Here is a 25,140-nt window from a genome sequence, read left to right on the forward strand (position 1 = left end):
AAGTTGAATCAGAGCTCCTACACTGCCTTTCCCCTTACTACTGTCAGCTCTCAATGTATTAAAACGCATAGGTATGGCAAGTGTCAAGGCAGGTCCCGCGGCTTTATGCAGCCTAGTCTGACTGCACAGAGGTCGATTTCATGCATGCTAACTAATATGGTCAGCGACCCCTGTAGACTTGCAAAATGCAGCAGTAGAAATGCATCCTTTCATCATACAGGTCTTTAATAGCATTTATTCACAATATATCACAGTACATGTATTCGTTGCCAAGGCACAACTTTCAGTGCATCCTTTGACAAATCAGGTCCGTAAATGCATAATTCCTCATGGATCGTCTGTAAATGCACGGTCCTTTCACAATGCAGGTCTGTACATGAAGCCTTTCACAATGTAAAACCATCCTTTTATAATGCAGGTCTTTAAACGCATTGTTCCACAAGATATCATTTTACATTCCATCCTTTTACAGGGAACCACCAAGCACATCTTTTCACAATGCAGGTCTGTACATGTACCATCTACAATGCAGGTATGTAAATCCTTTTGCAATGCATCACTGCAAATGCATCCTTTCACAATGCAGGTCCGTAAATGCATCATGTCACACAGAGGTCTGTGTTTGCGTCCTTCCGCCATGCAGGCTTGTAAATGCATCACTGCAAATGCATCATTTCACAATGCAGGTATGTAAACTCCTTTTGCAATGCATCACTGCAAATACATCCTTTCACGATGCAGGTCTGTCAATGCATCATCTCACAAAGATCTGTATTTGCATCCTTCCAACATGCAGGCTTGTAAATGCACCACTGCAAATGCATCCTTTCACAATGCAGGTCTGTCAATGCATCATCTCACACAGATCTGTATTTGCATCCTTCCAACATGCAGGCTTGTAAATGCACCACTGCAAATGCATCCTTTCACAAGTCAGGTCTGTCAATGCATCATCTCACGCAGAGGTCTGTATTTGCATCCTTCCACCATGCAGGCTTGTAAATGCATCCTTTGCAATGCATCGCTGTAAACGCATCCATTCACATTGTAGGTCTGTAACCATAACCCTTCAGAATGAAATGCTAGGAGAGTTGGTTTTCCTGGATGTACTTTAATAAGATCTGTCCCCTGCGATCAATGGTGTTCACGAGCGGTTTCAGGCCATTGTATCCACCTTGACTTTCCCAGAATTCCTGGTCCACTTGCAGAGACTTCAGGAGCATATTTTGCAAACATCCAGACCTCAGGACAGCCAGAGCATTCTCAGGGAACCTGAACCATACAGGAAGAAAGCATTAGATAAAAGCATTTACCAAAGTCAATTTCAAAAGGTAATGCATTAATTTTCAAATATATTTATAGATACATATGTATTACAGTCAGTCTGCATAACTGTGTGCTTATGGTTAAGGGAAAGGCAGGAGGCATTTGCAAGGTGCTTATAACTGGTGCAGTTTGACAGAGCTACACGAAACCAGAGACAAAAGGCCTCATTACGACCGAGGTGGTAAGGTGTTAACGGCGCCGTAAAAGGTGGCGGCGCTGTTAACTCCTTACCACCTAATTACGAGTTCCCTTTGCGGGTCCCCACCTTAACGGCTAGTTTTACCAGCCGTTAAGGTAGGAACCCGCAAAGGGACTTTCGAGGTAATTACGGTACCACAATTTGCGGTACCGTAATTACCGCCTTCCCCATTCCCATTGAACCCTATGGGGGCAAAAATGGGAATGGGGAAAGGCCAATGATGAATGGGGAATTACCGCCCCGCCAACCTTGGAATGGGGCGGTAATTCCGCCATCCACCATGGCGCAATCGGTAAAATACGGGCGTCAACCATGGCGCTAATAGCGCCATGGTTAACGCATGGGTCGTAATGACCCCCAAAAAGCATACACTCCCCTCAGAATTTTTGGGGAACTTTTGTGAAGTTCCACCCATGGCCCAAGGTATAAGGGGGGGTCGGAGGTTCAAAAAAGTTGTGTTTCCGATTCAAATTCTCAAGGAAGGGAGAGAGAGAGAGAGGAAGGGAGAGAGAGAGGAAGGGAGAGATCGATAGAGAAAGAGGAAGGGAGAGAGAAAGAGGAAGGGAGAGAGAAAGACGAAGAGGCATAGGAAGAGAGAGAAAGAGGAAGGGAGAAAGAGGAAGAGAGGAAGAGGGCGAGAAAGAGAAAGAGGGTGAGAAAGAGGAAGAGGGAGAGGACGAGAAAGAGGAAAAGGGGGCGAAAGAGCAAGAGGGAGAGAAAGAGCAAGAGGGAGAGAGCAAGAGGGAGAGAAAGAGGAAGAGGGAGAGAAAGAGAAAGATGAGAAAGAGGGAGAGGACGAGAGAGAGAGAAAGAGGAAGAGGGACAGAAAGAGGAAGAGGGAGAGAAAGAGGAGGGAGAGAAAGAAGAAGAGAGAGAGGAAGGGAGAGAGAGAGGAAGGGAGAGAGAGAGGAAGGGAGAGAGCGAGAGAAAAAGAGGAAGGGAGAGAGAAAGAGGAAGGGAGAGAGAGAGGAAGGGAGAGAGCGAGAGAAAAAGAGGAAGGGAGAGAGAAAGAGGAAGGGAGAGAGAAAGAGGAAGAGGGAGAGGGAGAGGGAGAAGAGGAGAGAGAAAGAGGAAGAGAGAAAGAGGAAGAGAGAAAGAGGAAGAGAGAAAGAGGAAGAGGGCGAGAAAGAGAAAGATGAGAAAGAGGGAGAGGACGAGAGAGAGAGAAAGAGGAAGAGGGACAGAAAGAGGAAGAGGGAGAGAAAGAGGAGGGAGAGAAAGAAGAAGAGAGAGAGGAAGGGAGAGAGAGAGGAAGGGAGAGAGAGAGGAAGGGAGAGAGCGAGAGAAAAAGAGGAAGGGAGAGAGAAAGAGGAAGGGAGAGAGAGAGGAAGGGAGAGAGCGAGAGAAAAAGAGGAAGGGAGAGAGAAAGAGGAAGGGAGAGAGAAAGAGGAAGAGGGAGAGGGAGAGGGAGAAGAGGAGAGAGAAAGAGGAAGAGAGAAAGAGGAAGAGAGAAAGAGGAAGAGAGAAAGAGGAAGAGGGCGAGAAAGGAAGAGGGAGAGAAAGAGGAAGAGGGCAAGAAAGAGGAAGAGGGTGAGAAAGAGGAAGAGGGCAAGAAAGAGGAAGAGGGCAAGAAAGAGAAAGAGGGGGAGAAAGAGGAAGGGGTGAGGAAGAGGAAGAGGGAGAGAAAGAGCAAGAGGGAGAGAAAGAGGGAGAGGAGGAGAGAAAGAGGAAGAAGAGGCAGAGGGTGAGAAAGAGGAAGAGGGCGAGAAAGAGGAAGAGGGCAAGAATGAGTAAGAGGGCAAGAAAGAGGAAGAGGGGGAGAAAGAGGGAGGGGGGAGAAAGAGGAAGAGGGGGAGAAAGAGGAAGGGGTGAAAAAGAGGATGAGGGAGAGAAAGCAAGAGGATAGAAAGAGGAAGAGGGAGAGAAAGAGGAAGATAAAGAGGAAGAGAGAGGAAGAGGGAGAGGAGGAGAGAGAAAGAGGGAGAGAGAGAAAGAGGAAGAGAGAGAGAAAGAAGAAGAGAGAGAGAGGAAGAGAGAGAGAGAGAGGAAGGGAGAGAGAGAGAAAGAGGAAGGGGAGAGAAAGAGGAAGGGGGGAGAAAGAGGAAGAGGGAGAGCAAGAGGGAGAGGAGGAGAGAGAAAGAAGAAGAGAGAGGAAGGGAGAGAGAGAGAGAAAGGGAGAGAGAGAGGAAGAGGGTGAGAAAGAGGAACAGGGCGAGAAAGAGGAAGAGGGGGAGAAAGAGGAAGAGGGAGAAAAAGCAAGAGGGAGAGAAAGAGGAAGAGGGAGAGAAAGAGGAAGAGAAAAAGGAAGAGAGAGGAAGAGGGAGAGGAGGAGAGAGAAAGAGGGAGAGGGCGATAAAGAGGAAGAGGGAGAGAAAGAGGAAGAGGGCGAGAAAGAGGAAGAGAAAGAGGAAGAGCAAGAGGGAGAGAAAGAGGGAGAGAAAGAGGGAGAAGAGGAGAGAGAAAGAAGAAGAGAGAGGAAGGGAGAGAGAGAGAGAAAGGGAGAGAGAGAGGAAGGGAGAGAGCGAGAGAGAAAGAGGAAGGGAGAGAGAAAGAGGAAGGGAGAGAGAAAGAGGAAGAGGGAGAGGAGGAGGGAGAGGAGGAGAGAGAAAGAGGAAGAGAGAAAGAGGAAGAGAGAAAGGAAGAGGGCGAGAAAGAGGAAGAGGGCAAGAAAGAGGAAGAGGGTGAGAAAGAGGAAGAGGGCGAGAAAGAAGAAGAGGGCAAGAAAGAGGAAGAGGGCAAGAAAGAGGGAGGGGGCAAGAAAGAGGGAGAGGGGGAGAAAGTGAAAGAGGGGGAGAAAGAGGAAGGGGCGAGGAAGAGGAAGAGGGTGAGAAAGAACAAGAGGGAGAGAAAGAGGGAGAGGAGGAGAGAAAGAGGAAGAGAGAGAGAGGAAGGGAGAGAGGAAGGGAGAGAGAGAAAGAGGAAAAGGGAGAGGAGGAGCGAAAAGAAGGAAGAGGGAGAGAAAGAAGAGGGAGAGAAAGAAGAAAAGGAGAGAAAGAAGAAGGGAGAGAGAGAGAGAGAGAAAGAGGAAGAGGAGAGAGAAAGAGGAAGGGAGAGAGAGAGGAAGGGAGAGAGAGAGGAGAGAGAAAGAGGAAGAGGGAGAGAAAGAAGAAGAGGGAGAGAAAGAAGAAGAGGAGAGAAATAGGAAGGGAGAGAGAGAGGAAGGGAGAGAGAGAAAGAGGAAGAGGGAGAGGAGGAGCGAGAAGAAGGAAGAGGGGGAGAAAGAAGAAAAGGAGAGAAAGAGGAAGGGAGAGAGAGAGAGAGAAAGAGTAAGAGCACGAGAAAGAGGGTGAGAAAGAGGAAGAGGGCAAGAAAGAGGGAGGGAAAGAGGAAGAGGGAGAGAAAGATAAAGAGATAGAGAGAGAAAGATAAAAAGATAAAGAAAGATAAAGAGATAAAAGGAAAGAGAAGAAGAGAAAGAAAGAGGAAGAGGAAGAGAGAAAGAGGGCGAGGAAGAGGGCAAGAAAGACGAAGAGGGAGAGGAAGAGAAAGAGGAAGAGGGAGAGGAGGAGAGCGAAAGAGGAAGAGAGAGAAAGAGGGAGAGAAAGAGGAGGATACAGAAAGAGGGAGAACGATTAAGAGATAAAAGAGAGCGAGAAGAAGAGAGAGAAAGAGAAAGAGAGCGAGAAAGAGGAAGAGAAAGGAAGAGAGAGAGAAAGATGAAGAGGGCGAGAAAGAGGGAGAGGGAGAGGAGGAGAGAGAAAGAGGAAGAGGGAGAGAAAGATGAAGAGGGAGAGATAGAGGAAGGGAGAGAGAGGGAGGGAGAGAGAGAGAGAGAGAGAAAGGTAGGGGGAGAGAAAGAGGTAGGGGGAGAGAAAGAGGAAGAGGGTAAGAAAGAGGAAGGGGACAAGAAAGAGGGAGGGTGAGAAAGAGGGAGAGAAAGAGGAAGAGGGAGAGGAAGAGGGAGAGGAGGAGCGAGAAAGCGGAAGAGGGCGAGAAAGAGGAAGAGGGAGAGGGGGAGAAAGAGGAAGAGGGAGAGAAAGAGGGAGAGAAAGAGGAAGAGGGAGAGAAAGAGGAAGAGGGAGTGGAAGAGGGAGAGGAGGACAGAGAAAGAGGAAGTGAGAGAAAGAGGAAAAGGGAGAGAAAGAAGAAGAGGGAGAGAATGATGAAGGGAGAGAGAGGACTGTAGAGAGAGGAAGAGAGACGAAGGGAGAGAGAGGAAGGGAGAGAGAGAGGAGGGGAGAGAGAGAGAGAGAGAGAGAAAGGGAGAGAGAAAGAGCAAGGGGGAGAGAGAGGAAGGGGGAGAGGAGGAATGAGAAAGATGGAGGGAGAGAGAGATAAAGAGGAAGAGGGCGAGAAAGAGGAAGAGGGAGAGAAAGAGGGAGAGAAAGAAGAGAGAGGAAGGGAGAGAGAGAGAAAGAGGAAGGGGAGAGAAAGAGGAAGAAGAAGAAAGAGGAAGAGGGAGAGCAAGAGGGAGAGGAGGAGAGAGAAAGAGGAAGAGAGAAAGAGGAAGAGGGCGAGAAAGAGGAACAGGGCGAGAAAGAGGAAGAGGGCGAGAAAGAGAAAGGGGGAGGAGAGGACGAGAAAGAGGAAGAGGGGGAGAAAGAGCAAGAGGGAGAGAAAGAGGGAGAGGAGGAGAGAAAGAGGAAGAAGAGGCAGAGGGTGAGAAAGAGGAAGAGGGCGAGAAAGAGGAAGAGGGCAAGAATGAGTAAGAGGGCAAGAAAGAGGAAGAGGGGGAGAAAGAGGGAGGGGGGAGAAAGAGGAAGAGGGGGAGAAAGAGGAAGGGGTGAAAAAGAGGATGAGGGAGAGAAAGCAAGAGGATAGAAAGAGGAAGAGGGAGAGAAAGAGGAAGATAAAGAGGAAGAGAGAGGAAGAGGGAGAGGAGGAGAGAGAAAGAGGGAGAGAGAGAAAGAGGAAGAGAGAGAGAAAGAAGAAGAGAGAGAGAGGAAGAGAGAGAGAGAGAGGAAGGGAGAGAGAGAGAAAGAGGAAGGGGAGAGAAAGAGGAAGGGGGGAGAAAGAGGAAGAGGGAGAGCAAGAGGGAGAGGAGGAGAGAGAAAGAAGAAGAGAGAGGAAGGGAGAGAGAGAGAGAAAGGGAGAGAGAGAGGAAGAGGGTGAGAAAGAGGAACAGGGCGAGAAAGAGGAAGAGGGGGAGAAAGAGGAAGAGGGAGAAAAAGCAAGAGGGAGAGAAAGAGGAAGAGGGAGAGAAAGAGGAAGAGAAAAAGGAAGAGAGAGGAAGAGGGAGAGGAGGAGAGAGAAAGAGGGAGAGGGCGATAAAGAGGAAGAGGGAGAGAAAGAGGAAGAGGGCGAGAAAGAGGAAGAGAAAGAGGAAGAGCAAGAGGGAGAGAAAGAGGGAGAGAAAGAGGGAGAAGAGGAGAGAGAAAGAAGAAGAGAGAGGAAGGGAGAGAGAGAGAGAAAGGGAGAGAGAGAGGAAGGGAGAGAGCGAGAGAGAAAGAGGAAGGGAGAGAGAAAGAGGAAGGGAGAGAGAAAGAGGAAGAGGGAGAGGAGGAGGGAGAGGAGGAGAGAGAAAGAGGAAGAGAGAAAGAGGAAGAGAGAAAGGAAGAGGGCGAGAAAGAGGAAGAGGGCAAGAAAGAGGAAGAGGGTGAGAAAGAGGAAGAGGGCGAGAAAGAAGAAGAGGGCAAGAAAGAGGAAGAGGGCAAGAAAGAGGGAGGGGGCAAGAAAGAGGGAGAGGGGGAGAAAGTGAAAGAGGGGGAGAAAGAGGAAGGGGCGAGGAAGAGGAAGAGGGTGAGAAAGAACAAGAGGGAGAGAAAGAGGGAGAGGAGGAGAGAAAGAGGAAGAGAGAGAGAGGAAGGGAGAGAGGAAGGGAGAGAGAGAAAGAGGAAAAGGGAGAGGAGGAGCGAAAAGAAGGAAGAGGGAGAGAAAGAAGAGGGAGAGAAAGAAGAAAAGGAGAGAAAGAAGAAGGGAGAGAGAGAGAGAGAGAAAGAGGAAGAGGAGAGAGAAAGAGGAAGGGAGAGAGAGAGGAAGGGAGAGAGAGAGGAGAGAGAAAGAGGAAGAGGGAGAGAAAGAAGAAGAGGGAGAGAAAGAAGAAGAGGAGAGAAATAGGAAGGGAGAGAGAGAGGAAGGGAGAGAGAGAAAGAGGAAGAGGGAGAGGAGGAGCGAGAAGAAGGAAGAGGGGGAGAAAGAAGAAAAGGAGAGAAAGAGGAAGGGAGAGAGAGAGAGAGAAAGAGTAAGAGCACGAGAAAGAGGGTGAGAAAGAGGAAGAGGGCAAGAAAGAGGGAGGGAAAGAGGAAGAGGGAGAGAAAGATAAAGAGATAGAGAGAGAAAGATAAAAAGATAAAGAAAGATAAAGAGATAAAAGGAAAGAGAAGAAGAGAAAGAAAGAGGAAGAGGAAGAGAGAAAGAGGGCGAGGAAGAGGGCAAGAAAGACGAAGAGGGAGAGGAAGAGAAAGAGGAAGAGGGAGAGGAGGAGAGCGAAAGAGGAAGAGAGAGAAAGAGGGAGAGAAAGAGGAGGATACAGAAAGAGGGAGAACGATTAAGAGATAAAAGAGAGCGAGAAGAAGAGAGAGAAAGAGAAAGAGAGCGAGAAAGAGGAAGAGAAAGGAAGAGAGAGAGAAAGATGAAGAGGGCGAGAAAGAGGGAGAGGGAGAGGAGGAGAGAGAAAGAGGAAGAGGGAGAGAAAGATGAAGAGGGAGAGATAGAGGAAGGGAGAGAGAGGGAGGGAGAGAGAGAGAGAGAGAGAAAGGTAGGGGGAGAGAAAGAGGTAGGGGGAGAGAAAGAGGAAGAGGGTAAGAAAGAGGAAGGGGACAAGAAAGAGGGAGGGTGAGAAAGAGGGAGAGAAAGAGGAAGAGGGAGAGGAAGAGGGAGAGGAGGAGCGAGAAAGCGGAAGAGGGCGAGAAAGAGGAAGAGGGAGAGGGGGAGAAAGAGGAAGAGGGAGAGAAAGAGGGAGAGAAAGAGGAAGAGGGAGAGAAAGAGGAAGAGGGAGTGGAAGAGGGAGAGGAGGACAGAGAAAGAGGAAGTGAGAGAAAGAGGAAAAGGGAGAGAAAGAAGAAGAGGGAGAGAATGATGAAGGGAGAGAGAGGACTGTAGAGAGAGGAAGAGAGACGAAGGGAGAGAGAGGAAGGGAGAGAGAGAGGAGGGGAGAGAGAGAGAGAGAGAGAGAAAGGGAGAGAGAAAGAGCAAGGGGGAGAGAGAGGAAGGGGGAGAGGAGGAATGAGAAAGATGGAGGGAGAGAGAGATAAAGAGGAAGAGGGCGAGAAAGAGGAAGAGGGAGAGAAAGAGGGAGAGAAAGAAGAGAGAGGAAGGGAGAGAGAGAGAAAGAGGAAGGGGAGAGAAAGAGGAAGAAGAAGAAAGAGGAAGAGGGAGAGCAAGAGGGAGAGGAGGAGAGAGAAAGAGGAAGAGAGAAAGAGGAAGAGGGCGAGAAAGAGGAACAGGGCGAGAAAGAGGAAGAGGGCGAGAAAGAGAAAGGGGGAGGAGAGGACGAGAAAGAGGAAGAGGGGGAGAAAGAGGAAGGGGCGAAAAAGAGGAAGAGGGAGAGAAAGCAAGAGGGAGAGAAAGAGGAAGAGGGAGAGGAAGAGAAAAAGGAAGAGAGGAAGAGGGAGAGGAGGAGAGAGAAAGAGGGAGAGGGCGAGAAAGAGGAAGAGGAAGATAAAGAGGAAGAGAAAGAGGAAGAGGAAGAGGGAGAGAAAGAGGGAGAAGGGGAGAGAGAAAGAAGAAGAGAGAGAGGATGGGAGAGAGAGAGGAAGGGAGAGAGCGAGAAAGGAAGGGAGAGAGAAAGAGGAAGGGAGAGAGAAAGAGGGAGAGGAAGAGGGAGAGGAGGAGAGAGAAAGAGGAAGAGAGAAAGAGGAAGAGAGAAAGGCAGAGGGCGAGAAATGAAGAGGGCGAGAAAGAGTAAGAGGGCAAAAAAGAAGAGGGTGAGGAAGAGGGGGAGAAAGAGAAAGAGGGGGAGAAAGAGGAAGGGGCGAGGAAGAGGGAGAGAAAGAGCAAGAGGGAGAGAAAGAGGAAGAGAGAGGGAGGAAGGGAGAGAGACAGGAAGGGAGAGAGAGAGAAAGAGGAAGAGGGAGAGAAAGAAGAAGAGGAGAGAAAGAGGAAGGGAGAGAGAGAGAGGAAGGAGAGAGAGAAGAAGAGAGAGAGAGAAAGAGGATGAGAGAGAGGAGGAGCGAGAAGAAGGAAGAGGGAGAGAAAGAAGAAAAGGAGAGAAAGAGGAAGGGAGAGAGAGAAAGAGGAATAGGAGAATGAAAGAGGAAGGGAGAGAGAGAGAAAGATGAAGAGGGCGTGAAAGAGGGAGAGGAAGAGGGAGAGGAGGAGAGAGAAAGAGGAAGAGGGAGAGAAAGATGAAGAGGGAGAGATAGAAGAAGGGAGGGAGAGGGAGGAAGGGAAAGAGAGAGAGAGAGAGAGAGAGAGAAAGGTAGGGGGAGAGAAAGAGGAAGAGGGTAAGAAAGCGGAAGCGGGTGAGAAAGAGGGAGAGGGGGAGGAAGAGGGAGAGAAAGAGGAAGAGGCAGAGAAAGAGGAAGAGGGAGTGGAAGAGGGAGAGGAGGAGAGAGAAAGAGGAAGTGAGAGTAAGAGGAAAAGGGAGAGAAAGAAGAAGAGGGAGAGAATGGTGAAGGGAGAGAGAGAGCTGTAGCGAGAGGAAGAGAGACGAAGGGAGAGAGAGGGAGGGAGAGAGCGAAGAGGAGAGAGAGTGAGAGATAGAGGAAGGGAGAGAGAAAGAGGAAGGGGGAGAGGAGGAATGAGAAAGATGAAGAGAGAGAAAGAGGAAGAGAGAGAAAGAGGGAGAGAAAGAGGGAGAGAGAGATAAAGAGGAAGGGGTGAGAAAGAGGAAGAGGGAGAGAAAGAGGAAGAGGGAGAGAAAGAAGAAGAGAGAGAGAGAAAGAAGAAGAGGAGAGAAAGAGGACGAGGAGAGAAAGAGGAAGAGGAGAGAAAGAGGAAGGGAGAGAGAGAGGAAGGGAGAGAGATAAAGAGGAAGAGGAAGAGGAGGAGCGAGAAGAAGGAAGAGGGAGAGAAAGAAGAGGGAGAGGAAGAAGAAAAGGAGAGAAAGAGGAAAGGAGTAAGAGGAAAGGAGAGGGAGAGGAAGGGAGAGAGAGAGGAAGGGAGAGAGAGGAGAGAGAAAGAGGAAGAGGGAGAGAAAGAAGAAGAGGGAGAGAAAGAAGAAGAGGAGAGAGAGAGGAAGGGAGAGAGAGAGGAAGGGAGAGAGAGAGAAAGAGGAAGTGGGAGAGGAGGAGCGAGAAGAAGGAAGAGGGAGAGAAAGATGAAAAGGAGAGAAAGAGGAAGGGAGAGAGAGAGAGAGAGAAAGAGGAAGAGGAGAGAGAAAGAGGAAGAGAGAAAGAGGAAGAGCACGAGAAAGAGGGCGGGAAAGAGGAAGAGGGAGAGGAGGAGAGGGAAAGAGGGAGAGGGCAAGAAAGAGGGAGAGAAAGAGGAAGAGGGCAAGAAAGAGGGAGGGTAAGAGAAAAAGGGAGAGAAAGATAAAGAGATAGAGAGAGAAAGATAAAAAGATAAAGAGAGAAAGATGCAGAGATAAAATGAAAGAGAAGAAGAGAGCAAGATGAAGAGAGAAAGAGGGCGAGGAAGAGGGCTAGAAAGAAGAAGAGGGAGAGGAAGAGAAAGGGGAAGAGGGAGAGGAGGAGGAGAGCGAAAGAGGAAGAGAGAGAAAGAGGGAGAAAAAGAGGAGGAGACAGAAAGAGAGAGAAAGATAAAGAGATAAAAAGAGAGTGAGAAGAAGAGAGAGAAAGAGCGAGAAAGAGGAAGAGAGAGGAAGAGAGAGAGAAAGATGAAGAGGGCGAGAAAGAGGGAGTGGAAGAGGGAGAGGAGGAGAGAGAAAGAGGAAGAGGGAGAGAAAGATGAAGAGGGAGAGATAGAGGAAGGGAGAGAGAGGGAGGAAGGGAGAGAGGGAGAGAGAGAGAGAAAGGTAGGGGGAGAGAAAGAGGTAGGGGGAGAGAAAGAGGAAGAGGGTAAGAAAGAGGAAGAGGGTGAGAAAGAGGGAGAGAAAGCGGAAGAGGGAGAGGGAGAGGGAGAGGAGGAGCGAGAAAGCGGAAGAGAACGAGAAAGTGGAAGAGGGAGAGAAAGAGGAAGCGGGAGAGAAAGAGGGAGAGGAAGAGGGAGAGAAAGAGGAAGATGGTGAGAAAGAAGAAGAGGGAGAGAATGATGAAGGGAGAGAAAGATGAAGGGAGAGAGAGGACGGTAGAGAGAGGAAGGGAGATGAAGGGAGAGAGAAAGAGGAAGGGAGAGAGAAAGAGGAAGGGGGATAGAAAGAGGAAGGGGGAGAGGAGGAATGAGAAAGATGAAGAGAGAAAGAGGAAGAGAGAGAAAGAGGGAGAGAGAGATAAAGAGTAAGAGGGCGAGAAAGAGGAAGAGGGAGAGAAAGAGGAAGAGGGAGAGAAAATGGAAGCGGGAGAGACAGAGGAACAGGGAGAGAAAGAGGAAGAGGGAGAGAAAGGGGAAGAGGGAGAGAAAGGGGAAGAGGGAGAGAAAGAGGAAGGGAGAGAGAGAGAGAAAGAGGAAGGGAGAGAGAGAAAGAGGAAGGGAGAGAGAGGAAGGGAGAGAGAGAGGAAGGGAGAGAGACAGAGAGAGAGAGGGGGAAGGGAGAGAGAGAGAGAGAGAAAGAGGAAGGGAGAGAGAAAGAGGAAGGGGAGAGAGAGGAAGGGAGAGAGAGAGAGGAAGGGAGAGAGAGAGAGGAAGGGAGGGAGAGAGGAAGGGAGAGAGAGAGGACGTGAGAGAAAGAAAGGGAGAGAAAGAAAAAAGAAAGAAAGAATGAGAGAATGAGATTATATATATGCTGTAGCAGCCATGAAGTTATGGTTAAGCTGCTAAACCCATAGGAAGAGCTACTTTTTGGGTGGCTTATAACTTCGCTCCCCGTGGACGAATCTTCACCAAACTTTGAAAAAAATGTGTATGAGACACTCTGAATTTATTTTTCCAAAGTTTGGTGAGGTTTGGTCAGGGGGGACAAAGTTATAGGGAGGGATCCCAAAATTTCTTTTTTCCCTATAGACTGAATGGAGAAAGAACTTTGCTCAAGCCTACAGCCCAATCCGCTGGACGGATTTTCAACAAATTTGCGGCAGGAGCGGCGGCTTGGTCCCAAAAGCAGAGTGGAAAACCGTCCAGTAGGTTTTTTTAAAACAACCAAAAAGTAGGTCTAAATAAATTTGTGATATCTATGTCCGCTCCGCGGACACACTTCCCTGTTTGGTTCGCGGACAGGACTCCGATTGGCTTAGAGGGCAACGTGGTGTCCACGGACATCAGACGCGCCCACTGATTGGATGGTGAAAAGTGTGAAGTGCATCAGATTTTTGGAAACGTCCGCCATCTTGGATTCGCAGACAGCGGTCGGTTTCTGCAGACATCACGGTAAAAATGTATTAAAAAACACAACATTGCACTTGTCAAATTTATCAAATAATCTATGGGGAGGTGAGGGGTGATGAGGATGGGATGGGATATGGCTGCAAGAAGCAAAAAACAGGTGTTTTAGGCGCGAAAGTCCGCGAACAGTCCTGAGAAGTTCGCGGGCACCTCAGCATTGCAGGGTTGGTGAAAAGCAGTTCTTGGATGGCTTATAACTTTGGCGCCACTTAATGAAACTGCATGAGATGTTCTGATTATATTTCTGACCTCATTCCGAATGAGTTTGCAAAGTTTGGTGGGATTCTGTCAAGAGGGGGCAAAATTAGAGGGGGGTCCCAAAATAATGTAAAGGCTTATAAATGAGGTGCCATTTGACGAATCTACACTTGATTTGGCAAACTGATAATGGATCTCGATATAAATGTTTTAGCCAAGTTTGGTGGGATGTTGTCAAGAGGGGGCAAAATTAGAGGGGGGGTCCCAAAATAATGTAATTACTTCTAAATGAGGTCCCATTTGACGAATCTACACAAAGGTTTGCAAAAAGATTATAGGTCTAGATATAAATGTTTTTATAAAGTCTGAATGGATTTTGTCAAGTGGGAGATAGGTTATATGATGATAGTATGTGCATACATTTGAAACTTTTGAAAAAATAAAACATGGGTGGATTTCCAACAAACTCGTGTAAGGAGCATTGGCAAGGACCTGAAAGCATGGTTTTGCAAATGTGCCCGTGTTTTATTTTTTGACGAGTGTCATAATGTAGGTATACAATATAGTGATATACCTTTGGTGACTGAGGTGTAGCCTGTGGCCATGGGCAGTGGCCAGATTGTCCGGGTCATGGAATAAGGTCATGATCCGGACAATATGGCTACTGGCCATGACCACAAGGGACAAAACATGGGGTTAAAGTGGCCATATTCACCTAGGACTGGCTTTGTGGTAAGGTTATTCGAAATTGGGATAGGTTTGAAAGGAAAGAAAAATGTGCTTGTGGTAATATGATCGTAGGGTTCTCTTTTCGCCTTCTGCAGGCCGCTATGAAAAGCGAAGAGGGGCCCTGTATGGAACCCTGCCTTCCCTTTCCATGGTGGCCATCTTGGAAAAGGATTTCGCTTCCTAAACCGGGTCGCGGCAGGCGTCACATTGTAGGAAGAAAAATCCCTTTTTTTAGCACCCCGGGTTCCTGATTTGGGAACATCCGACTTCATTGCAGACCTTCCAGACAGTGCCACATGACCATAAGCTAGCGTGCAGCATGATGACATGTCTGAGAACCAGTCCGCACTTCACGATAAGATCCGTGCTTCACGGACAGTTCGGAACTGCATTTTCCACTGATCTAGCAACTTTCAACTTCAAAATTTCCCTTGCACAGCACAAAACACCTATTTTTTAAGCACCTTATTGCCCGATTATAAAATGTCTCGCCTTCCAAAACCGCCTTCAAAAACAGAAAATATACTCAAGAATTTTCTGAGGATAATTGGTTAAATACGGACGAATTTTGGGAATGACTATCAAGTGGAAAAAATACTGCTCCGACTACATCTGTAGTGAAATTGTTAAGAGTTAAGAGTGGCTAAAATGGTTACTATTTAATAAAATGTGTAAATCTAGAAATGACATAGATAGATTCCAGTAGGAATCTATTTGTAATGGAAGTAATTGTATGGTATTAATCTGTAATCAATGTAATTTAAACAATTGTCTATTTTAATTCTTTTGTAGAAGGTTTGTATAAATCCAATACATTAATAGAAAACAAATATATGAACGGAATATTTAAAAACGAAATATTTTTGTTCAATTGAATCATCTCATTGTGGGGCCGTTTTTTTAAATGATATTCTGAAAATTATGATTTTACGACATCAACATTGGAAATTATATTTTAAATTGCAAAATATGATTTTAGGTCCTTTTATGATCATATGGTTATTACTGCATCGGGCCGTTTGCAACAAACGCCACCTTGCTACTCAAATTGACTGCCTAACAGGTGGCAATGTTCAGTCTCTTGCGCATACTGAAAGTGGTACTTATGCAACATCAAAAGCATTCCCTCACTTTTCAGGACACCATACCCTCAAGGCTCCGACAAGAAACTTCTGCTGTGCTATGACGTACTTAGAAAGGCCAAATTATTTTTTATTTATTTATGTGTAATTCACATTTATAAAGAGCACGTCAGCCCTTAGGCAACGTGGCGTTTTTTCGAGACAGCGAGCTTAGTTACACAGTACAATCTTAATTTCCACACAAGAAGTACAGTCTTAGTTGCAGTATGCAAGGTACAGGCATGGAACAGGGGGAGAGATGCGGGGGCGGGGGTGGGGGTTAGTGGAATAGCATAGTTTTTAGAGCTTTCCCGAATGCTGTAATGGAGGACTGCGCTCTAAGTGAGTTGTGCAGGGCGTTCCAAAGTTTCGGTGCTATGTGTGGGAAACCAATACCACCTGCTTTTGTCCTTTTGATAGAGGGGACGTGCAGCTGGTTCCCATGGCAAGTTCTTTTTGAGCGTGAGGACGTGTCTCTTACAATGATTTCTGATAGGCAGGGTGGGGCATCTCTTGAGAGGCACCGGTGTGTCTGAGTGAGAGTTTTGAACGTGATCCGTTCCTTGACAGGAAGCCAGTGGACGTCTCGTCTTGCTTGTGTGATGTGGTCCCTTTTCGGTATATTTAGGGCTCCTCTAAGGGCGTTACTCTTAATGACGTGGAGTCTGTTAAGATGTTTTGTGGAGGTACCTGCTAAGCGGGCTTTGCAATAATCTAATTTGGCTCCCATGGTAGCTCTAGCTATAGAAAGTCGATTTTGCTTGGAAACGAAAGGTTTTACTGCGTGGATGAGTTTAGTGGTATGGGCAGAGGCAGAAGCAATGGCGCTAATCTGTCACGTCATAGAGAAGGTGGAATCTAGGTGGACGCCTAGTGTCTTTACTGATGAGGAAACAGGGATGAGGGAGTTGTCAATGGAGAAATTTCAGTATTTTTGATCAAGTTTAGCTAGTGTTTCTTTGATTATGATAGATTTCCTATTGCCTAATAAAATGAAGAGGATGCCCAACATCTTTATATAGACAAGTCATCTTCTTAGGAGGACTGGTGATCCATACTGAACCGAGGGAGAATTTTAATTGCTACCCGATTCACTTACTGATCAATTCCTTCAAGCAGCCTGAAGTTCAGCTTGTCTTCTGGGTGAAGGGGCCTGCCTGCATTATCGATGTACACCAGATGACCAGGATTACTTTGACGAACCTATTGGAGAAAGAGAAAAAGAAGTATTGTAACTTTGTAGGAGCGCGTGTCTCTTGACCATTCCCACGGTTTGTGGACTGTAGGTGGTGCACCCATCTAGGAGTGTCGCATGTGCAGTAAACATCAGGCAGCCGAAGACGGCCAAGCTTCTCGTTGCCAGAATCATGAAGAAAGAGTATAGGTTGCCTGGCAAAGCCCTGTGTTTGTGCATGGGGCTGTGCCACTGTTGAGTTCTGCTATATTTGTTGCTTCTCTCTGGTAACACAGACTGCCGGAGAACCTTCGATCAATTGCAAGAATGTCTTACATGAGTATGGTAATATGCTTGAATTAAAAGGCAGGCAAGGAAAAGACATGTTGGACTCAATTTAGAGGCAGTAGTGTCATAGAAAGGCTGTACTCGATCCTCGTGGTCATATGGGTATGGGGAGGATGTGTTGCATTATAATGGGTGCACTGCTTTAATCGCCAAAAAATTGATGGATGTCACGAATTCCACCCAGGTGAGCATGCCGTCATCACCGGAATTTAGAGCAATTATTCAAATTCTACTGGCGTTTCAACAAAATTCCGGCTCAACAAGCAGAAGCCTTCATTAAAGGAAAAACCGTAACACATGTTTCGCACTTGCATGGAAAGCTTCGTCAGGGTTGGTATTTAAAAATGGTTTTACTAGCCAGAGTATTTTAAAACAGTGCTTCCTCCATGCAAACGTCACCGTCCTGTTCCAAGAAATAACAGAAGATGAGGACAGTTGTAACCTCTGAAGATCCAGCTGTCTGGAGAGCCGCAGTTTGCAGACCCCTGATGTAGACTCCTGTGCATGAAACAGGACGCGCTCCAGGATGGTGAAAGAATAGCAAGCGAGCTTTGGTTTAAGGAGGAACGCCATCAGAAAACCAGGTTCCCTCCATCTCCGACAGGCCTTAGCAGAGGGCAGTATTTGTTAGCAGGCGCCAGCTCATCAAATTGCCCGTACCGCAGGTTTTATTCACCAGTGAAAGCCCTTGTTCCCGGCTAGCTGCGGGTTCCTCGGCCATCTGCTCACCATGCTTCCTGGCTCCTCCTTGGCTTTATCTCTCCCATTCTCTTACTGTCGGACCCTACTTCCCATTGATTAAACTTACTTGCCAGTCAATTGGCACCTGTCTACCAGTCTCCCTTGCTGCTCGGTGACCACCAATGGAAAAGGACTTTACAAGCACGCAACAAACGGTGCACACTCTCTCCGCAAGCAACTACTTTTGAACAAAGCCCTTTACACACGACAGACGCTATACCGGTGTGCTAATAGTAATAATCCACGCTGGGATGGGCCCTACTGGATGGTATCAGCCATTAGCGCATGCTAATGGAGCTACCATGTTAACTTGGGGGGGTGGCCATAACAACCCATTACGGCCTGCCCAAGTGTGGCCTATCGCCTATGAGAAGGAGCAAACTGCGGCGGGTAAGGAGTCGGACACGTTAGGGACATTGTGATGGAGGTTTAATAAAAGGATAAGAATAAGGTCCATCTTTCCCTACTGATCCAAATAAACTAAAAGGTGCTCGTCTGTCATCAGGAAGTCCCAAATGAATATGTGCACGGTCCAAACTAACTAACTGACCCTACCACTACGTTAACTAACTTAAATGTGATCCAGATGTCTCTATTCGCCTGGCTGTTTCTTACAGAAATGTCTTCTTTATTCCATGGTTTTCTACGCAACGTCTGTTGGAACAGTTTGACACCTCATTGATAAATTCTTGTAACTCGCTCAAAACATTCTTGGGTTTTATTCCCTCTTTAGGGATAGTTTTTCGATAGTTCTCCTTAATGCACTTCCCTATACTTGTATGGCTCCCTGAGTCTGGTAACCTAGGTTTGCCTAGTTTGGTTATGCCGTGTTCCCATACGACCTTTCCCCTCTCCTGGGCTTTCTCGCTCCGATTGTCCCTCTCCTTTTCTTGTTCATAGGATATTGTTATTTCCCATTTGTAATCACTGGACTTTATCTCTGGCTTTCTCTACTGTCTACTTCTTAAGCCATGGGGACCTTTCCCCTCTTCCCATGGTATTGGCGCCCAGTCTCCAATTACTTTCATTTCTCTTTTTTTGTTATTCTACCTATTGTGTTTTCACACCTCCAGTTAAAGTTTTATATTCAGTTTCTCGTTTGTCTCAGTGGGACGAGTTCTTCTCGATGCCCCTGCGGCCTGCCGCTTCTCCAGTTCACCCAGTTACCCCCAAACTGTGCAGAGGAACGTGGTAGGGCTTGGCATTCACTCGTGTCCGCTCCTTCTGCTTCGGGTTCGTGCTTCTCGGTGTCGGCGGCTTCCCGTTCTCGGCCTTCTCTCTCGTTGCTGCTGTGTACGGGTGCGGGCACAAGGGAGCTTTGCACACTCCCGTCAGTGGTGGTTTTGGAACAGTTTGCGGGGCGCACATGGCTTCCCACGATGCCATTGTGGCTGCGCCCCCACCGGACCTAGGATCATCTTCTCCTGGCTCATAACTGCTTCTCTATTCCCAAACGTCGGGCCTCAGATTTCAGACTGGTGTCCTTTGCTTCTTTGAAAGTCGCGGGCTCCTCCTCTCCAATGTGTAGTGCTTACGGCACGGCCTCTGATTCTCCACTCCAAGGCACAATGCTGCCAAGGGAGGTGGGGGGGAGGGTTCCTCCCCTTGCGACCCGCTCCCTTCACCCTACTCATCCCAGTTAAATATACGTCTCGCCTTAAAGAGGCAGATTCCTTTCCTTTTCCAAAATAGTTTGTTTCAGCATTATCTTCAGCCAAACAATCAGATGTTTGTGTATTCTTTATAGCAGGTAGTCCCATATACGCTGCTATGCTGGAGGGTTTAGGGAGTTCCTCAAAGGAACGTGAGTCCTTGTACTCTAAGGGGGAGTCTCTCCCAGTGAGGTCCCACTTGCCAAGACCCCTAGAGAGTGTCTTGCGCAGCAGGTTCGCCTCCCTAGCCTCAAAAGGGGAGGCACCCCTGGGCAGAAGGGACGAATACCCTATATTAGTCACATAACCTAATCTGTGTCTGCCTAAAGAGTATGGCCAGGTTGTACCTGTGCACTAGCCCTTCTATCAAAGGATGAGTACATTCATTTCACAGCCTGCTTCCAGATGGACATTCACCAATACTCGTGATGAAGTGTGCAAATGAGCTAGGTGACGGCAGGACCGATCCGCATAGCACGATTGTTTTCATACAGCCTGCTAGGTTCAATTCAGAGGACCCTATGCAGCCCTGGGATCTGCAGTAGTGCCCACTTAGGCTGGTCTTGTTTTTCCGGGCATCAGGCATCCCTAAACCCCACCTGTTTCAATAAATGGACCCCTTTCACCAATCCTTTTGTCGATTGTCAGCTTTGTAGATGAGAAAATAAAACACCAAACTTGAAAGATTTATTTTAATGTTTCTATTCATTTCCTACTGTCATTGCTCTGGCTAGTGTTACGTGTGAATCAGGTCTGTAAAGAACAATATATTCAATTCCTTTACTTTTAACTCACATACTGATCATTTTATTTAATTATGGTGCAGAGCCACCTTATGTACACGTGGTAGATCTGCTGCTGTAGGTCACATCAGTTTCTCTCCCGTTTCTTGACCTTTGACCTTCCAAGGCCTTTCACACAGCTAATCGATGCATCCTGCTCCACCGACAATTGAATGGGAGTCAACGGCACAACTCTAAAATGGTTTGTCTCCTTTATAACCAATCATACCCTCCAAGTGCAGGGTTGCCATCTGGGCCTTTCAACCGTTTCAGTTGAAAGGGGCCCCCAGAAACTGCCCCAATGTTGGCAGTCAACAGTCTTATTACACAGCGAACTTCGCCTTTCATTCGGGACTTTAATATGTGCACTTTGCAGCGCACACATTACTCGCTGCATTTGTTTGAGGCCTTCGAGGTGTTGCGTGGATCCCCTGGTGTCCATTCTTTTCTCTACATTATCCCTTTCTGACAAAGGAGAGGTAATCACAAGACGTCCAGCGAGCTGAAAAGCTAAGGGTCCTTTTCAGGCGACGTTTCGTGTTTCAGCTCCCTGCTGGCAGGCCATCTTGTGATAATCGACAACTATTTACCCCTTGGCTCCAGGTATGCACCCGACGGGTGGCTCAGACTTTTGGTCTCTGCTCTAAGCAAAGCCCCCTGCCCTCCCCAACCGTCGTGTTGAAATGGGCCCACAGACCCTCTTCAGCCGGCCGTGACCAAGTGAAATGGGATCCACACGTTTCCTCTACCACCAAGATCAACTGTGGGTGCATTAGGGGTCTGCAATGGCTCCAGCCGTCGCCACCCTTTACACGGCCACACTGGTTAAGATTTGAAGCAACTGTGCAAATCGCTTCCAGGTGTACACTGACGAGACCCAGTGATACCTCAACCTCTAGGCAAGGTCCTCTGTGCTTTAATGCTCCTAAGACCCTGGTCTTGCTTCCTTCTGTTCCCAGGGCAGCCTTTCTTGGGACTTTTATCCTGTAAAGTTCCTGTGTGGGTCCTCCAATATCTACCACAGTCTCAAAGATCACACCTGTCATTACCCGGATGTATAATTTTGTATCACATCTGATCTTTGACTGTGGTCTGGAAGGCCTGGGTTTGCACAAGAGTGACCTTGTGTTTTACTGCAGCAGGGCTCTTTAACCTTTGTCTTGCCAGGCATTTTTGGACTACAACTCATAAACCCTAGCCATCATTCGTAATAGTGAGGGATCATAGGAGTGGTAGCCCTCACTATCTGCAGACTCCTCTAAATGATAAGCGAATACGATGAGGAGAGGTGAATATTACTGGTGAACCCATTAGTGATGGTAACTTCCTTTTGGCATGGGAATGGGTGTGTACCCTTAGCAGCGAGAACAGGTAAAAGCATGCAGTAGCAAAAGGACACCTTAAAGGACATACCAAAATATGAACCAGGGCCAACTCTTCAGGATTCTGGCATTTATCATGCAGCCGTTCCTCCACACAAGGCTCGGACGGGTCTGGCTCATATCCACAGCAATACCGGTCAAGGCGGTCATGGACCTACAGAAGAGAACACTTGCGTTATTGGCTTCAAGGTGCTAATGCACAAGTATCAACATGGCCGACTTCAGTACGCATACCCGAATCAACATGGCCGACTTCAGTACGCATACCCAAATCAACATGGCCGACTTCAGTACGCATACCCAAACACATCAGCCATGTCACAGGGATAGGAAGGTGTTGCCACAACAGCACTGGCCAAGGGAGAATTTGTCAAATATTTTTGGACTAATTTCAATGCAAATGTATGTGCAGAGGGTTGGCTATTAAAGGTGGGGGTATGGGGGGTACAAGGTAGTCTCCCCCAGTTACATTGGTGTTGAAATGTCCCACACTAAAAACTAAAAAGCGCAATTTGGCGAAATCTCCCTCGATTGATTTGAGGAACTCGCCCAGAACCAAGTCATATATCTCCATAGACCTCTCACAAGATGTGCTCAGCTACTACCCAATGTAGCGGTGGGGTGGGGTGGGGAAGGCAGTGATGAGCAACGTAGAGGTAAGGTGTGAAGATGGTGGTGCTAGGATGCCGTGTGCTGAGAAGGTGGGGGAAATTAACCCTTTAGAGAATCTTCTAGAAGACTACAGACCACAAGGCGGAAAAACATATAAGGGAGCAAAGAATGCAGCGGGGGGTGAACCCGCAGGATGTGGAGAGGATGGAACATGGCATGACTGTACAGATAAGATGCTGTGTAGCGAGGGGGAAGGATGGCAACTGTCTCAACATTTTAAAGAGAGCTAAAGATGTCATCCAGACTGCAGAGAAGACAGACATTTGAAGCAAGGAATATAGTGTGGGGGATTGCAGGGTGAAGTGGTTGCATGGCACAGAAAGGGTGTAACAGGGAATGGTGATGTAGGGTGCAGAGGGTAAAAATTGCCTGTGGGTGCTAGACAGAAGCAGCAATGTGGCAAGAGGGTGCTGGATGAAAGAGAGCAGTGAGGGACAAGAGAATAGGGTGAGAAGATGCAGTGTGACCCAGAGTTCAGAGCAGGTATGGATTCTAATGTGGCATCCAGGCACAGGGTGGAGAGAGTGTAGAAAAAGGTGCAAAAACTTCACAATGTGGTTCAAGGATACATAGCTCAGCAATGGTACAGTGTGCTACCAAGAAAAAGTGTGGCGAGAGGGAGCTGTGGGGCAAGAGAGTGCATGGTAAAGAGGGGGCATAGCTGCAGGAGCTTAATGGGGCAGGAGGATTCTTGGCAGCAAGAAAAAGTAGGGTGGTGAGACTAGCAACATTAAACAAAACTAATGGCAAGGATGCTTCTGGGAAGAGATTGGAAGGTGGAGAAAAGCTGCAGATGGCTGTAGTAGGTAGGAAAGAGGCAGGGTGCATCAAACGTAAAGAGATGGGTAGAGAGCGAGAGGACTGCTTCAGTCAACGGCAGGAGGCAGGACCAGAGGATGGAGAGATCAATTCTGGTCATTCTATGGAGGAAAACAAGCATCAATGAGGCATTACACCCCAGGGGGACAGTGCTGCAAAAGGATTTACTGGACCATACCAGAGTTATGGGCCGGAAGTAAAGCAGAGGGTGCATAAGGAGGGTAGAGGGATAACACTTGTTGCAGCTCTCGCTCCCAGGGCTGTAATGCCGTTATAATATAGCATAATAACAAACTGGGTAGAGAGAAAGGAAAACAGTTGTAAAAGGTGCTCAGGACCTTGCAGTGAACATTGTCCTGGTGGAAAGTGGACGAAGGGGGATACTGACCATTAGTACCTGGCGAGGGGGGGTGGTGGCCTTCCAGCCAATGGGAATGCTCAGAATGCGGGCATTACACATGGTAATCCCGCTGCCATGAGCCTCCTCACGGCCGCCATCTCCTCTTGCCGGGGAATCAGTTAAGTGTTCTCCAACCTCAAGCACCCTCCCCAATCCACAGAGCGGGCACACTGGGAACACTTCAGTCCCCAGCGTGTCTGCTCCCGATCTGAGACAGGCCGTCATGGAAAGGAAGAAGGGACTACGTGTAGTCCCTTCTCCCTTCACATGGCAGCCATTTTGTTTGTTTACTTTTTTCCCCAATGTTTTTTCAATGGCTGCCATGGAAAGGGAAAACTGACTTGGTTTTCCCTTCCTCAGCTGGCATTTTTTTTTTTACACTTTTCTTTTTTGTTCTGAAACACTATGGGCCCCGGGGGCAATACCTTCTGCTGTAATGGCCCAAAGTCTCGGGGCTTGTTGCCTAATTGAGGCGGAATGTTGCGAGGGACGCGTCAAGCTCTTAACTGTAGTAAAGCCCCTCTACTGACCCACAACTTGCAACAATATTCCAAAGTTATAATTAAGCAATAATACCCACGGGGCAGACTGGATCAGCTGGTAACAATATTTGTTTGTTTATTCATTTATAATGCGCACCAGACCCAAGGGTATCAGGGCGCAGAGGTTACAAGGAGATACACAGCTTGGTTTACAAAATAAATTACAAGATACAGGCAGATATAGATCAACAGTACAGGTACAAGAGGCAAATATGAGTCAATACATACAGAGAAGAGCTCATGCACAAGCATATTCTAAGAGCAGCAGGTAGCTTAGGTGGTCCGAGTAGAGGGTGGTAAAGGGTGGACCTTAGTGATCGGTAGCCCTGAGCCGGTTGATGTAGTTAATTCTAAAACTCTGGTAAGATTGGTCTTCACAGAGAGATGGTGGCAGGGTGTGCCATAGTTGAGGTGCTTTGACAATTAAACTATAGCCTCCAACCTTAGAGAGTTTATACCTGGGAATGGAGAGGCAGTTAGTGTTAGCTAATCTGGACGGTCTGGTAGAAGTCCTTCTATGGAATCTCTCGGAAAGATAGCTGGGAGCGGCATTATGCAGAGCTTTGTGGGTGAGTGAGGCAGTTTTTAACTGAATTTTATCATGGTTGGAGAGCAGATTGTTATGGCGCCTAATCTCAGATATGTGATTACTCTTGGGCTCGCTGAGGGCTGCTCTAAGGGCATTGTTTTGTAGGATTTGGATTCTCTGGATGATGGATTTTTTTGGAGCCGATGTATAGGGCGTTACAATAATCCAGCCTTGAGAGGATGAGGGCTCTGGCCAAGATGATGCTGCTGTTGTCAGAGAGAAAGGCTTTGCCGGTTCTAATAATTATACAGGTGTAAGCTGTGGCCGAAGCCATAGCATTTACTTGTTTGGTAAAGACGAGAGTGGAATCGAGATAAAAGCTGAGGGTTTTTACCTCTGTGGCCACTTTGATGAAGTTACCATCAATTATGAAGGCAGAGTATTCTGGTCCTAGTTTTTTGAGGTTAGTGGGGGTACTCAGGATGATGAGCTCCGTTTATATTGTACCTTTAATCAAATTAATTGACCTGTGGTATGCTAGAGGGTCGCAGCAGGGACTGTGCTAGAAACAGAAGAAAGACTCCAGACAGAGCTGGTCATCCATTTCTAGTATGTGGTAGACCGAGCACAGGAAAAAAATCCCCTAGTTGAGAATCTGGCTACATATAAGGCAACTGCAAAAACCTATAAATTAGCTATTGTGCAGGTGAAAATCCCTTCACAACACACGAATTACAAATGCAAAGTCCAACGTTAAAGAATTATTTAAAATACTCAAAGAGAAGAAATCCGTCACAACACCCAGAGCTCACACTATAAAAATGGGTGTGTCCTGGTGCAAGACATACAGGACGCAATACAGAATTAACTCTCTACAATCAGGGACAACATAGCTAAAAAAAAATAAAAAAAATAAAAGGCTACATGTCAGAACAATACAGGGAAGAGCTCATTCGTAAGATGCCCTTCCATTCCTCAATTCCACTTCAACCGTATATCGGTGCAGGATTAGACCCTTGTCATAGAACAACTTAAATCTACATGATGCAAAGAAGACACATGCTCTGCTTTAATTATAAAAACCTGTCCAACTCCCCTTCACAAAGCCATTAGACCTGTCAGCCACATTCGATTTGGTAGATCATGCGATTTTGGCTGACCGGCTAGGTGAAGTAGCTAATTTCTCCATGGAAGCGATTCACTGGACCGTTTCGTTCCTGAGTGATCGAATCAGCCTTGTCTTCATAGATGACGCAGCAGCTGACCCTGTGTTGGTTTCATTTGGAGTTCCCCAAGAGGCCTGTTTGTCCCTTTGTATTTACAACAT

The 25,140-nt window shown here is 47.4% G+C and overlaps 1 protein-coding gene across 2 annotated transcripts in view; it reads right to left on the reverse strand.

Moving 5' to 3' along the window:
* Nucleotides 1–207: 207 nt before the first annotated feature.
* GASK1A (golgi associated kinase 1A) overlaps nucleotides 208–25,140 on the reverse strand; it is a 249,365-nt gene continuing 224,432 nt past the window's right edge. For both annotated transcript variants that reach the window (XM_069648844.1, XM_069648843.1), the window contains 3 exons: nucleotides 20,883–21,005; nucleotides 15,872–15,975; nucleotides 208–1,272 (listed from right to left, as the gene is read on the reverse strand). In XM_069648844.1, coding sequence (XP_069504945.1) covers nucleotides 1,083–1,272; nucleotides 15,872–15,975; nucleotides 20,883–21,005 — 417 coding nt within the window. In that variant the 3' untranslated portion in view covers nucleotides 208–1,082. The remainder of the gene's footprint in view (nucleotides 1,273–15,871; nucleotides 15,976–20,882; nucleotides 21,006–25,140) is intronic.

This window comes from Ambystoma mexicanum, chromosome 2q (genome assembly GCF_040938575.1).
Source record: "Ambystoma mexicanum isolate Mex_15411 chromosome 2q, UKY_AmexF1_1, whole genome shotgun sequence".
NCBI classification, from domain to species: domain Eukaryota; kingdom Metazoa; phylum Chordata; class Amphibia; order Caudata; family Ambystomatidae; genus Ambystoma; species Ambystoma mexicanum.